Below are 15632 nucleotides of genomic sequence, written 5' to 3'. Positions count from 1 at the left end.
AACGGGGTCTGAACCTCCAAAACCAGAACAAGTATAATGATACCGCCCTGTGGATCGCCAGCTCAACCTGTACCATAGCATTAGTACTCCTGTATATAGCGACAACTCTAGATAATGAGTAATTGTTCGTGTGCTCTTTTGTGAATCCTATATTTAATATTAAAAAGTAAAAGTTCAACCGAATATAAAAATATGGAGCTACAATACCTTTTTGTATCTACTGCTAGAATTAATTAACCCGGTAATTTTACCTGCGAAGATAGTAAACCTCGAAATGATGATGTTATAAGGCCGTTCGTTTCATTTTTATATGCGTTAAAATTAAGGAACGCCCCAAAGATGGGCCGAATTAATCCCTATTAGGCTGTTCGCACTACTTGACCGTAGCATACTCGAATAAGGATATAATACATGTAACGTTAGTTTTTTCTTACTAAGTATCTCAGTTCTACGCCTGTTGTATTGCGCGACCAGGCTTTAAAACACAGCGACATTTCATTTGCATAGCACAATACATGTACAAAACGCTACTGTACGTAGAAAAAATGTATTTATGTCGTCACCATACGAGATGTCGATTTGTCGTAGCTTGAGATAGTTTACCACGATTGGTCATGGTAAACTATCTCGGACCGGATTTGTTTATGTACGGAGAGAGCATGTTGGGCAGCGAAAGCCAAGGCTTTTAGTCTATCCTTCGTTGTTCGTACTCTGGAAGAGTAAATATGCCAGTAATTCACTGCAACGATCCCCACACCCAGCTAAGCATCATGAAATTTGCTCTCAGTCTTGCTCGTATAGCCGTTGCTGTCGCATCGTCGGCCGCTGTCGACGACAAGTGTTCTTTCGGATGTCCCGACGTGTATGAGCCTGTTTGTGGCTCCAACGGCAAGACGTACTCCAACTCGTGTTACTTGCGCCTCGAGTCATGCCAAAACAACAACGAGATCACCGAGGCAGGCAATGGGGAATGTGCATCAACGCCGACGTCATCGACGACGCCCTCCCCTGTAACAACAAGCACCCACAACGCTCGCAGCGCCATGAATTGCCCTGCATGCCTCGACGTGTACGAGCCCGTGACCGACGAGAACGGTAACGTGTATTCAAACGAGTGCTATATGAAGATGGCAAAATGCAAGGGGGCCGACGACGACGCCAGCATGCGTAGCGATAGCCCTGGTATTTCTGCGCTCGATGCTGGACGCAAATTGGCGGTTGCCGCCGGCAACTAGGGCCAAGCACATCTGCCGTAGTGCTACAAAGACTTGCCTGTGGATGGGGAGACTAGCAACTCTATCTGCAACCGCCACCTAAAAAAACGGTGGAATGCACTGGCGCGTGCGTGTTTGCCCGCTCAGATACGTCGTATCTGAAGCGTGTAGCTACTGCGTACCTGGTGTTGGCTTTGCGCTCGTGAACTCCGTTTCGCACTTGCTGCGTGGTTAGGCTGTTTTTTTTTCAAGACTGGCTACTCGTTATTTTAAATGTTTCTAAGCAATCAAATTAAAAATTACTTATTTTGGAGTTAATGCCACGGTATTTATTTTCAATTTTGTTTTACTGTCGCACCTGCTGATGTTGTTTTTGCTCTAGCGTATTCATGTTCGTTTTGGTTAGAAACTGAGCTTTCAAATAAACATGCATACAGAGGGACAAATGTGGTTCATTTGGTTAGGCCATGAAGGCAGGTAGGTATAATACTGTGCTTGAATGAGCATAGTACCGACTGGAAGTCCAGCAAAGGGATGGAGGGAGGGTAAAAATTGAACCTTCATGAGGCCGAACGGATACCGCTCAAGGATTTTCCGGACCGGTAATACCGGTATCCATTTGCTTCTGCATCCCGAGAGAATCACTTAAGTACGAAAAACGAAGGAACTAGCATCAGTTTGTTTTACGGAGTCTCATATCAGTGTTCAATCCATAGAGTGAGCACTGATATGAGTCCTCACGGTAGAGTATTAATCTCGGTGGTAGAGTGGTAGAGTGGTAATCTCCCAATGAGGTTGTGCCATTATGTGTAGATTGATTCTACGAGAGCTCCATTATTAAACGAAAGATAAAAATAGAGTCCAACGTAATTTCGATAAGTTCCGCAGGATGTCGCTCGTATGAGTGACCATCATTGTGCTCGAGGTGGACGGAGTTACAAGCGACATCGTCATCCGATATGAAATGATTGCAACCTTTTGACTTTGGTTTAAGAATTCAGACCTCCGTTCAGATCGTTGTAACAACTCTGGATCAAAATCCAGAGAGCAATTACTCATTATCTAGAGTTGTCGCTATATACAGGGGTACTAATGCTATGGTACAGGTTGAGCTGGCGATCCACAGGGCGGTATCATTATACTTGTTCTGGTTTTGGAGGTTCAGACCCCGTTGTAGACGCAAATGCTCATTCTCGAGCCTGCTTCTCTACAAAATTCAAAACGCATTTTAAGATTGCGCCGATGGCTGTCACCTCTGTATTAGAAACTCTAACAAAGCTCAGCGGTGATCAGGCTCAGCTACCCCAATAACACTACCGCCTGAAGGACCAGTGTCGAGTGTCTAGCCGAATCGGATGCAAAGTTTATTCAAATAGTTGCCTAAATTAATTTTGCAGCCAATTCGGCTAGTCACTTGAAATTGGAAAGAGCACTGTATCGCTTATTTATCGCGTTAATTGGTATCGCTGGAAGGAGTCTTGAGACCATGATACCAAAAGCACGCCAGCTGAACGTCTCTAGCCCTTCCAGCATTGTGTGTGTGAGGTTGGAGATGGGCTCCTTTTAAAGATTAAGCCCGCCAACATGTTAGCTACCGGTACGGTAGCAACACACGAGCAAAAATGGAATCTAAAAAGTACTGTTAGTGAATCTGAGAAATTTAGTAGCGGACCGATCGTATCAATGATTTTTATTAATTCGGAGTCGTGTGGCGAGCTTGAGATCGATACGAATACACATCTAGCTTGTTCTTCGTGTACTTGACAGGGGCTCATTCTTCTTATGAGTAGTAGACAAGATTCGGCTGCTTCTTCTTGTTTTTGGTTATCAAATAGTTGAGGTACGTCTTGTACTTTTCGTACTTGTGGGTTTGCATAAGCTGCTGAAGAGCGCCGGTCGAAGTTTCAGCGTGCGCAATATCGTCCGCGATGCCCAGCTTCGTGGCATAGTTGTCAGCACTCCATCCATCCTTCCACATGCTCTTCATCTTTGCGTTATCTAGACCCCTCTCCTCATCAGCATTGTAGTCATCTACCAGAACAGGGGTGTCGTGAGACCGCAAATGACGCTGACTTGGCTCTTCGGGTGGAGACAGCATCGCAGGCTTTGAGCTCACGAGCGCGTTGCTAGGAACAAGGAGAGTTGCCACCGTGACCGCGAGTGCGTAAGAAATGCGCATGGATATATTGTGGCTTGAAAGGGGAAGAGCAAATTCCAAAGTGGGAGCCTGAATTTCAATGCAAAAGACGGAGCGAGGGCACCTGGACGGGCTGTCGGACAAAACAAAATTCTACAACATAAGCAGATTTGTCTACGTACAGTACATGTAGTACATCACTGCGCACATGTCGTGTACGCAGTGATTATAGATTTAAAGCGGCGCTGTTCTCCCGTAGTCGTATGGTGACGACATATTTGTCTACGTACAGCGTTTTGTACATGTATTGTGCTTTGCAAATGAAATGTCGCTGTGTTTAATAGCCTGGTCGCGCATAAAAACAAGCGTAGAACTGAGATACTTAGTAAGAAAATGCAGACCTGAATCTAACGTTACATGTGTTATATCCCTATTCGATTTGCATGTTAAAAACGCAAAAGGGGCCGTTTTTTATGATACCGATGTCGATGTGTCGTAAATCGACAACGAACGCTTAGTCGATGTATCCCTTTCTATAATATTGATTTATATTACAGTTATGGTTTTGGCCTTTTCACTTAGCCTAATGCTCGATTAATAATAAATAGAGGTTGTTTAATTAATAGAGGTCTAAAAAAAAACAAATCGATCTAGCTAGATTAACTGATAAATCGATCTGCGGCAGCCAAATCGCCTGGCAGGGCAACAAATCAACATCGATGTTCTGTAAATCGACCCTTTATACCGTTTTGAAATTGTAATTCGATCACAGATAAAAAAAATAATGTCTGCCTCTTCCCATCACATTTTACACGTGGTTTTATGCTCCGACCAGGCAATAAAACGGGAACGGCGTTACCGCAACCATACAACGACAACACAACAAAAAATAGTGCAACCATATCTCCTAAAGCAACCTCAAAATATATGTTTGTCCTGGTATATTATTATTTGTTGCACTACCACGTCGCCATCGTCATCAATTCAGCGGTAAATTACGAGGCATAAGATGCTCAAGTCTAAAAATAGCGATATGTACACAACACTACATACGAGTACACCACACATTTCTCACACTTCGATATACAGGCTTCACGACGATGATTAGAAGATCGCCGTCCAGCGAACTGATACGCGCACGGCGAGAAGAGCTCACGGACACAAAGCGCAAGCTGAAGGAGATCGGGGAGATACTGGAGCAAATACTGAGAGTACAGATGGAGTTAATGGCTCGAATTGAAGAGAACGAGGAAGGCCTATACGCTTTGGATCATGATTTGGACGGTGTGGGCATCGGTCAAGACGGAGTTATGTCTTTTGGAGTGCTGCTAGAGATGGCAATTAATCGGTTAAGAAATTAGTCAACGATATGTAGCTGTATTAATTGTGAATACAAATTCACATGGCTATTTTAGCTCATCCTAAAGTCTCTAATGAATTTTTGCTGCCGTGTCCGCATCTGCCTTCGACATTCATCGCTTGCGGGATTGTACAAGCAGTAACCACAGCATCCTCAAGCGCATTACGTCGACATATGACTTGCTAATCTTGTAGCAATGCAGGTCTGCATTCCCTGCAATAACGCTGTGTGCATGCAATTACCAAGGCACCACAGCTGGAGTTATCAGGTTGTTGCGGGGCGTCCACCCACGAAACTGGGTGGATCTTCATAACACAGCCAGGATTGGAGGACTCGTTCCAGCGCTCAATAAATCCTCGCAGCCCTTCCTTGTTGTTACTCTTACTTCCCTCCCAAACTGTCTCCATTTCACCGTGATAGCAATTCTTAATGAGAGGTTCGTACATGTGAGGTCGTGCGTGGATCTGGCCGTCTGAAACCCCAAGGTTAACAATTATAATGCCCCAATGGCTAGCGCTCAAATTGACGGGGTGTACGACAAACTTTATGTCGCGAAGCTGAACCCGCGGTGTCGCCGGTCAGCCAATCTGCCATAGAAGCGATGACAGCACGCGACAGCCCTCCGTGGATGCAGCAATTTCACTCAAGCAGAAGTCGATCGAGCTGTCCGAGAGCCACCCTCGACAAACACTTCCAACCACGTCTTCGAAGCAAAAGGTGACCTTGCCACACTTGGTGGCATACTCGCTGCGAAGACGGCAGTCTGAAAACTTTGAAATTAATTCGTTGGCGAGGATTTGATGTCGATTTCGAACGGCCTCTCGTGTAACACCCCAAGCTTTTGTTTCCTTTGCGAAATGGTCAACATCCGAGTCCACCTTAATCCAATTTCTCTCCAGCCACTTTCGATCTTCGACCCAAGACTTGGCCTTGGCCTTTACTCTGTAGAAAACACTTGCTGCATTGACTGTAATCGAAGTAGCAACCACATTAGTAAAGCAACCCTGTATCGCAACCATAAAGATAAAGCAACTCTGTATAGCAACCATAACGATCAAGCAACTGTACCTGCAGAACTTCCAGAGCTTTGAGTCGATTGTTGCAACAATGTCGAGAACAACACCTTTCTGTGACACAGTTGAGTCGAGTTTGTCGGGTTCGCGCTGCTTCTTCCGTGCAGTACATATTGCAGCCTCCATTGACCGTGTAAACTCCACGGGAATTACAAATGGGTGCATGTTGTCCTCAGACCTCATAGCTTCCCAATGGCACTCAATCACTCGCGATCGTAGATAGGCATCCGTCAGTTGCACTGGGTATTTTTGCATGATAGCCAGGATGTTCTTCATGTTTGGTGTATTGCGAGCCCACGTCACAAATTCGTGCAGCTCCACTGTTAGCCCGCTGGGATAATTGTGTACAGCTAGCCGCGGTACACCTGGATAAAACTTTGTTTGGCGTAGCTATGTCGGCGTGGTACGCGACCGGGTTCGGCGCATCGGTTTTGGAACATTGCTAACGTCTACTTGACGAGATATCTCTCCTTCGTCTCGAACATCACCCGTCTCGTTTTTTTTGGAGCCAGAAGTCGGCTCACCAAAGCTAGTGGCACGAGGTGGAGTTGGTGACTTTACCTTTTGTTCTTTTGCGAGTTGTGTTGGAAGGACGTCATCACCACTGTTGATACTATCCATGGCGCCATCCTGGTTGTCGATTTGCAGATCTTCCATCAGTTTGACAGTTGCCATTGCGTCTGCTGGATCTAGAATAGAGCTCAAATCATCATCGAGATTTTCGACTTCTTTAACTTCTCCATTTTCGTGATCGGCAAACACAGCACTTTTCTCGTTCGTGATTTGCCAAGACGCAGTCCTTTTTCTAATGTGTTTTTCCACGCCTGTAATTCGTCATAAATGTTTGCGCTGCTCAAGTCGGCTAGATGTTCCAACAGAGGCTCAACCATTGCCTTAGCAAGCGAATACTTCTCGCCTGAAGAAAGAACAACCTTGTTGGCACGCTCCCGTCGTCGCAGGCGAACATAAACAACTTGTTTCGGTGATGTCTTTGGCGCTGACGAGGTAGGAAGCTCAACACAAGGTTCATCCGGCAACCTTAACTTTGGCAACCTTAACTTCGACATCCGCACGATTGAACAGAGAGTATCAGCAGCAGCCGTAAATGCTTCTGTAGATTTCAACGCTGTCATTGTTCTCCACCGTTCGCAAATTCTCATAACAGGAAGCATCTCGAATCCATGTCCTTTGTGCGCTACGTGCATGAGATGCCGACACGGCAAGTGGTTGGTAGTTGAAAACAAACAGGTGCACTTCCAGTCCACGTCATCGCACTCAAATCCTTGGTTGTGACAGTATACGTTCCATTTCAAAACCGATAATGTCTGTACACATGTTGTTTCCTCCATCCGATTCACAAATTGCTCTCATTCCCGCCTAATTGTCTCCAAAACATACGCTGATATTCTGCTCCCAGCTGCTCTTAAAAACGTCGGCACCGACTTAGGCCTCCGTGTACTCGAGTGTAGCTGCCCGATCTCCGAGACAATCTGCTGCGTGATAGTCATCTGGTGCTGCAGCAATCCAGCGATGGTCTGGTCAATTCTTGTTTACGCCCGGGTAGCATCTTGAGCTGGTTCCAATTAGATTCGATCCTGTTGATAGTTGTATTGCCAGCAGTGTGCAAAGTTGGACCACATGCCATTGCATGTGCTCCAGTTCTTGTCAAAATACGCAAAGAAGGCGAGTTTCTTGTTGCTTTGGCAGTACGATTGAAGGTTCTTGTAGTAAGTGTCGTATGCATCCTGCGTTGAGCTAAGATAACAATTAGTTAAGAAAGTAAGACAAGATATGTGTATCGAAAGAACCGTGGCGACATACCTGAAAAGCCGTTTCACCATCAAGGCAAGTAGCTCTTCACTCTGCGCAGTCTTAATTCCGTAGACAGACCTCTTCATCATCTGCTTCCAGTAGGAAATTGCGTGGACCTGGCAAAGGAGAATTTTCGCGTTGGGGAAGGACTCTTCAAGTACCTTCCATTCAGTGAAGTCTTTATCAATGTCCACGCTCACGACTTGATCCCAACGTGAATTCTTCTCCTTGAAGTACTCCAAAATCGTGGAGATCGTCTTTGCTTGCTCATTGAGGCAAATAAAATCAACCCCAGGGAAGGCACGACCCGTGCATGTGGTGACAACCAAACTCCCTACAAGCATGGAAATACATGATGATCAGCAAGGTTGCGATAGCGGGTAAGGTTGCCACAACGGTTACTGTATCAATTAAGGTTGCTACAGGGGGTTGCTATATCAAGTAAGGTTGCTACAGGGGGTTGCTATATCAAGTAAGGTTGCTGTGTCAACCGTACCCAGATGATAGCTCAGGTTATTCGTTCCATGCGTAAAGTCCATTGCCAACATTTCCCCCCACCGCTCAAACATCATCTTTTGAATTTTTGTCTGCATGACAACTCCGCACGTGACGTCAAACTGGTCTTGAATGACGAGCACATCGCTGCCATCAAGCTGCCAAAGAGCGTGAAGCATATTCTTGAGACGGTCTTCACCGGAATCCTTCCCCATGATGCTATGGATAAGATTACGCGTCTGCTGTGGCGTCACTTTACAGTCTAAGAAGAAGTTGACATAATGTAAGCAAAAAATTAAAGAAGTTACATCACGTAAATAGCTACATCACGTACCAAGGCGATCATTTAAAAAGCGGGTGATGTGGGAGGACGACACACGGGCGTCAGCCAAGGTCTTAACATCCTCGCGATCGCGGTCGTCGAGCGGTAGAGTCTTGGTCGTGAGGTAGGAAGAGACCTCCGTGCCGGTAGTTAGGTGTGAGTGCGTGTGGTTCTACAAAGTCAAACAAAAGTTAGAGAGTCAAACAGATAATGAGCACGCTTTCGTCACATACCTCATTCCGAACAGCAATCTTATAGGTATTGTCCACACAGCGAGAGACAACGGCCGTTAATCTTGCCTTGCAGCTACAGTAACGTGTCGACCGGTTGCGGTGGCCTTTAGATCTAGAGGCCTGAGATACTCCGTGCGTGCACCGGTAAATCCTCTGGAACCACTCGAACTCGGTAGGTATATGATCTTCATGGGTGCTACAGATACAATAACCACCTTTTAGTCTGGATATACAGCCAAAGCTAACAGCAAAACTTACCTGCTGTAAAGAGCCGTCTTTTCTGAGCTCCGCACCCGAAACTTGAGCTTGTACTTTTTCTTGTATGCATCGAAGATCTTCCTACATTCCTCCCAAGAATTAATCATCTTGGCCGGCCCAAACGCTGGAGCTGTATTCACGATCTTATTTTCACCTGAGTTCATTGATTGTAGCTCTGTGACGTGCTTGCTCACGCGTTTTCTTGGCGAATATTCACCACTTGGTTGCACTGGTGTTTCCTGCCTTTTCCGCTTAACCAGAGAAGACTGTATTGGCATATGAGGTGAAGTGCGCTTCAGCAATGTTTTAGTAGCCTTCGAATCTAGTAAAAAGCAAAAATGTGAGCTTGTAAGATGCTGAATGAAGCAACCCTTACGCATATAGCAAGCATACCTGGTTTCACGTTGCCCTGTATCGTTTTGCTCTTGTTACGCTGAGCGCTTGGCTTTCCTACATGCATGTACACCCCACACAACAGCTCAGCAAAACATGTAGTAACGTAAAGCGCAGCAAACAACCTTACCGGCAGCAGTTGTGCTTTCCTCGTTTGATTTGCCAGAGGAAAGGTCCTCATCTTCTTCCCTCATCCTCCGAAATGGCCTCCAACACGTAGTCTTCGTCGCTGGCGTCGTCATCCTCGAACCCGAGCGCATTATACGTGATTTTCTGTTGTCCGCTGACATTTCGCGTTCTTCGGGCTTCTGTTCGCACACAAACACATACAAGTGGTAAGAGCTACAACCAGGGCTCTAAAGCCCGACTCATGTAGTCTACCAGCCATCGTCCTATCCTTCGCACGCTGTCCCTCGTACTCGCAACGCCAACTAGCGCGGCGCGAATCTACCGCGTGGCCGTCGAAGAGATGCCCAGTTTCAAATATGAGCGGCTCAGAGCAATCGTACTTAATAATATGATCGTACTTAACCGAGTATATTCGTACTTAGGTGCTGATACGGTATTTTAAAGTGGGTGTAAAATACTTTCTTAAAATATAATTTATCTTTCGCTAAGAGTTTTTTGAAATTCTGGTATAGCAACCATAACTGAGTTATAGCAGCCATAAATGTCGCATATTATGGTTGCGGTAACGACTCCGATAAAACGGATGGACATTCCATCTGCAAAGCACAATATTGATAATAATGAAACGACCTCTGTTTATTTTAAATCGAGTACCACCCTTGAGATAAACAACAACACCTTTGCAAAGCACGATATAATACGATTATAGATAAAAGCGGCGCCGTTGTCCCATAATCTTAGTACATGTACTGTACAATATACTACTGTATTATTTTATGTCGTCACCACGAAGTAGCGATCTCGCGAGCATCTTTTTTACCTTCGCTACTTAGGGTTAAATATATTCGGTACTCAATGGGATAACCCTATAAGTTACTTGCCGAAAGCCGCTGCTTCGAGGCGGTTTCCAGGATGAGACCTCCTTGTCTAAACCTTTCCGCCTTCGGCAGTATATCTGAACTCTTTCCTTTGAACCTCGACAGCAACAGCAGCAGCAGCGTCAACAACCAAAACAACTGCGAGAACACCTGCGACGTTGACTCTCTACAAGTCGCATCATAATTAGAATGGTGACACTGACAAATTTGCATCCGTAAATCAACGTCTTAATATTACAATGCAATATCTGAAAAAACATTACTTTGATAGCAAGAGAGGGACGTAAATAGCGTGGTTTAATTAATTAGTTCACCACCAGATGCATCCGAGCTCAAACTGGTGGTTCTATCACTACTAATCCCTGGAAACGGTTACCCGTACCCAGAGAGGCAATCTTTCAATTAACCATATCCCCCGTGGTTACGGTCAACCCTTACCCGAGTGGGTTATGTTTAACTGCTTACGACCTCATCCTTTTAATGTAGGGCGTAAGCCAATACTTATCGTAGCGAGCCAAACTTGCAATTATTCCCTTTTACAGCATGGAACATGTGGCTGATTACTACGCTCTCAGAGGGATTGGAATCGTCCGCACGTTTGGATAATCACTGAGAACGACACGACAAAAACCGAACTGTATACGATGAGCATTGTAGTGGTTATATAAGTAATAAACATTGTGCTGGTATGTACTACGTAGTATTATTTGGAAGATGCTACAGTTAATGCGTCGACTCCGGTTATTGTTCGTGTCATGCCCCAAGAAATGTCCAAGTGTCGAAATAAATTAATTACTTACTAGGTTTTTTAAATCCATAGTGAATTGAAGTTGTTAGACCTAAGCAGACGGAACCCTCTGGTATCTCTCGTATAAATACAGAAGTCAGAAGGTCAACCTTACGCACGATCCTTATCCGGATCGATATCACTTTCAATGAAGATGAGATTGTATTGAGTTATATTATGGCTTGCTTCTGTGAAGCACGAAGTGAAGGATATGAAAGCGTTACAGCGTTAGACCAATCAGAGTTACGTCCAGTGACACACACTCTTTCTACATATCGCCAGAACCTCAACATTACGTAGAATCCGCAGTTGTGTTCGTCTGTCTGGATCGGTGCGTTGACGGACACAACTTTGAAGTCATCGCTGAGTGTAGTAGCCAGATCCCACGACAGTCGGTCCAGTACGTTCTTCTACGTCTTCAGGTTCATTGAGTCATAGTACAGGACCTTGTTCTGCTTGTCATCCACGATAATTGCACACCAATGCATGTTCCCAACGTTTACAGGAATAAGCAGTACATCCTTCCCTTTAGTGAGTAGTTCCTGGACCTTTGTCTTCATTTTCTCGCTCATAGTTTTCTTCTTCTTTGACGCAGAGGCTGCCTCGAACCCGACGACGCGAGCGTCGGTACTCGTCCTGTACAATCTTGCGCAAAAAGCCAAAACTTGCGCATCATTTGCCCATTGAGGCAGCTTGAGACGGTATATCATCGCGTAGTGGTAATCGTTGCCGTCAATGGAGATGATATCTTGGGGGTAGGCACGTGCAATGGTGTCTGCCATGCTCTGAAGCGTCGATTGATGTGCCGCTGGTATGGCGCTGGCTGCATCCTGAGCTAACCATTTGGTAAACGCCACTCCTTCTTCACACGAACGCTTCACATTTGCTAAGTATGCCACGACCTCGATCTGCTCGCGTGAAATCGTTCCGATACCCGCGATGTAGACACAGTCGATCTCTGGGTTTTGTCCATTACTGTCCATAATTTGTCCAGGTATTGTAGATATTTCTTCGTCTTCCCGGAGTTTGACTCTGGGTGAATACATCGATGGCTGTTTCCTTGGTGTAACTCACACGCAGCACGGCGACACACTTGTCCAAAAGTTTGCGTAGGAGTAGGTAGAACGCGTTTTTATTCAGCACAGGCGCACTCTCCCGAGTGTACTTGGGTTTCTTGCTACCCGCGTTCTTGTACTTGGTTTAAAGGGGCCGAACACGACTTAGCGTGTCTTGAAGTGGCGGCTTCTCGTGTTGAAGACAGCGCGCAAGTTGTTTCGACGTCACATCTCCAAGACGTCGTGTATGGGCTTCTGACTCATTGAACAACGGTCGTTTCCTTTCGTGGTCTGTTTCTCTCTCCTTTCGGTTCAAAGAAGGTCTACAAGACTTCGCGGCCTTAGGGTTCAGACGGATGTGCAAAACAATATCGGTCTTTTTTCTCTTTATAGTCACCAGAAGTGAGTCCAAGCGCAAGCTGCTCCAGTTCGGACATGCTTACGGGTCGATTAGAGGTAGCTGTCACTGGAGAGGTCACTTCATTTATTTCTGTTTCTTTTTTCGTGATTGGGATCTACGTTCTTTCAGCCTTTACATGTTTCCGCTGCCTAATGTTCCTCCATTATTGGACGACGAAGTCCAAATGCTCACGGTATTTGTCGTCGTCGAAGATATCGGCTAGCTCGCTGCGTATAGCCTGGAACGCGCTGACGGCCTCCTTGTACTTAACATTAGCGTTAAGTACCTTGCGTTTCGACTCCCCTGGTTTGAACGCATCAAGCACAAAATGCCGCGGAGTAATTGGTTGTTCAGTGGGATGTAGCCACCAAAACGAACGACATGTCAGATCATTAATATCATATTAGCAATGGATAATACATGGACAAGTAACGTCGTATAGGTGCACAAAACCTGAGTTAACCCACCTTTCATCGATGCAACTCAGCGGTATTACGCTTCCTGGCGCGTTGCTTAATTCCTGAACGCGATCGCGTGTTGGCAAGGGAGACGCATTGCAGAAGCAAGCGAGCAAGTGCACCTCCATGTTGTCAAATCCACAGAATGCGGCTTGGGTTTGCACGTCACCTCCACGAAGCCTGGATTTGATTTCAACTTAAATTTAAGCGATTTGATTTCAATTTAAATTTGAGCTTGTCAACCTTCGAACACGCCATTACGTACTCCTTCTCCACGTGGGTTGCTACGAAATACGGCGTGAAGCGTAAAACTTGAGAAATCTCCTCGTCGTAGTTACGGTTTACACTTAACCCGATCCTCGCCTTATCGAACACGTATTCACTGGAAGTCCTGGAATCAAATCATACAATGGCGTTCACAGTGTCAGTCATAGTCATGTTAAAGTTTACGGCGTCCTTAAAATGGCCAAACCAATTCTTCAAATGTTTGTTCGTGTGGACGCGCAAATGTGCCAACAACGAGCGTTGAAGCAAGATCCGCATCTCTGTGCAAGTAGTCCAGTTCTCGTCCATGTAGTCACAAAATGCCATATATCCCGTCCTAGTGCAAAGTGCCCTCGTGGAGGTCCAACTGGTCTCGTAGATCTCTGAGCTCAAGGCATATACCATCTTGTGGACTAATGCGTCGATGGCGTCGTGATCGTCCGACGCAAGTTTATCATATTCCGGCTTCCTGGATGCTGTGCGGAAATATTTGATGACGTCAAAAGTCGCAAATCAACACGCGCGACTTTGGGAAGTAACGAGGATCTCATTCAGATTTTTGCTGACGATAATAACTTGGACCTCGTCGCCAATCTTATTGTCAATCCGAAGTGGGTGATCTAGCGCACGGGGCATCTGCCAATCGGCGTTGCATTCGAGCAACGACTGTTGTACAGGCTGCCCACGCCCGTTGTCGTCTATAATCATTAAACAAAGCTGGTAGGTGTAGCTAATGAACAGTACATGGACACGAATTGGACAATACACGGGCAGAATATTAAGATAAACACGGACTGTACATGGACAAATAATTGCACAATTCATGGGATTCATGGGAGGACTTACCTATTCGTTTTGTGGGTACAGTCCGCAAGCAAAAGCTCTAGAAACGTAGTAGCCATGTCCCGCATATGTCTTGAAGTCATACTGATCACGTCAGCGTGCCCCGCATCAATTTCGTCCACCGCGACTACGTTGCCGTCAGTAGCTGCAAATTCTGCGAGTGTTGCGGCGGAAGTGTCGTCGTCATCCAACCCTCCTCTCATCTCCGCTTTCACTCGCTGCATGATGTTGTCTACATCCTTCTCGACGAGGCTCTCGCCTCTCCCCAGAAGATATTAGTAGATGCGAGCGCGCTTTCTACCGTACATCGCCATGCTGTCCACAGCATCGTTCGTGTCCGTGTCGTCCAGCGTACGGCTCTCCGCGTACGTCCTGCGCCCACCGCATGGTTGTGCTGGTACATACCGTTCTTCACACGAAGGCACCACACGCCGTCAATTTGCACGAGCTGCACCACAAATAAAAATGGACAACCGCATCCTCGGACGAAGTGCTTGGTTCGATATCCGCCGCTTCTGTCCTTCGCTGACCAACCATGCGTGCAGATGTATGTGCGTTGGTAAGCACCCCACATCTCGGGTACGTACGGAACGTCCATTCCCTGCTTTGCCGCCGCTGTTTGGCCTAGCCGCTTGTTTCTCAATACGCAACTAGGCGTTGACTGAATGCGGATGACCTGGCGAGGCTTTACCGAGTACGTCTTCAAACCTCCTTCCACGCCGACCAGCTGGGATACATCACGTCTACGGAGCGCTTCACAAACGAGGGAGAATCTATTACCTGGACAATGCATGGGCGCTTGAAATCGTTCGTGCCAGGGGAGGCGTCATCCGAGCTTGCAGCCGTGCAGGAGGCTGCAAGCCGTAGTGTCGATATCCGAAGAAGCGTCGGACGATCCACCCTGTATATACAAGGCGACAACGCACGGTTAGAAACACGCTCACAGCGACCACAAACAGCAAGATAACGCACTTCAGGCGTCGCGGAAGCGGGCAGAGTCATCGACATGACCGGCGCAGGCAGCATCTCGTGACGTAGGCTACGGCGGCTAGCAGGTAACGAAGCGGTGGTGGCGGCAACGCTCGAAGGGGGGGGGGTTGTGTTTGAAAAGCAATTGATAGGCTGGTGTTATTGGTAAAACTACCGGTATAAAGATTTGTACCAGTTATTACATAAATACAAGGATAGGACATCGTGGACAAGACAGTGTATAATACACGATGTCTTATTTTACACAGATGAGAGTTGGACAATAAATGCACCCAACGGCTGGATTTGTTATAAACTACCGAATGAAAATATTCTGCAAACATGGACACTACATGAAGTTGACAAATGGTCTGTAGCATTTTCGTAAATTAAAATCCTTATCTTCAATGTCACATAGCCGCTATCAATTCTGTTATTTAGGAATACAGTCGTGCACCTCCAATTCGACACCGGTATCAGTCGATACCCTGCCAGATTTTATGATTCCGAGTATCGAATGCGCAATTACCTTTGCCCATCACCACCCTGTGG

The 15632-nt window shown here is 46.2% G+C and overlaps 2 protein-coding genes across 2 annotated transcripts; one reads left to right on the top strand and one right to left on the bottom strand.

Annotated features, from left to right (window-relative positions):
* Positions 1–770: 770 nt before the first annotated feature.
* PITG_23032 (protease inhibitor Epi8) lies at positions 771–1235 on the top strand (the record flags this gene model as incomplete). Its single annotated transcript, XM_002899103.1, has 1 exon — positions 771–1235. One exon carries the CDS (start codon positions 771–773, stop codon positions 1233–1235), a length of 465 nt encoding a protein of 154 aa, XP_002899149.1.
* A 1759-nt stretch (positions 1236–2994) lies between these two features.
* On the bottom strand, positions 2995–3393 carry PITG_14983 (secreted RxLR effector peptide protein, putative; the record flags this gene model as incomplete). Its single annotated transcript, XM_002899102.1, has 1 exon — positions 2995–3393. The coding sequence occupies one exon, from the start codon at positions 3391–3393 to the stop codon at positions 2995–2997; it is 399 nt and encodes a 132-aa protein (XP_002899148.1).
* Between the last annotated feature and the right edge of the window lie 12239 nt (positions 3394–15632).

The sequence above is a fragment of the Phytophthora infestans genome, genomic scaffold (assembly GCF_000142945.1).
Source record: "Phytophthora infestans T30-4 supercont1.33 genomic scaffold, whole genome shotgun sequence".
Classification (NCBI taxonomy): domain Eukaryota; phylum Oomycota; class Peronosporomycetes; order Peronosporales; family Peronosporaceae; genus Phytophthora; species Phytophthora infestans.
This window is presented reverse-complemented; position numbering and strand designations above follow the sequence as displayed.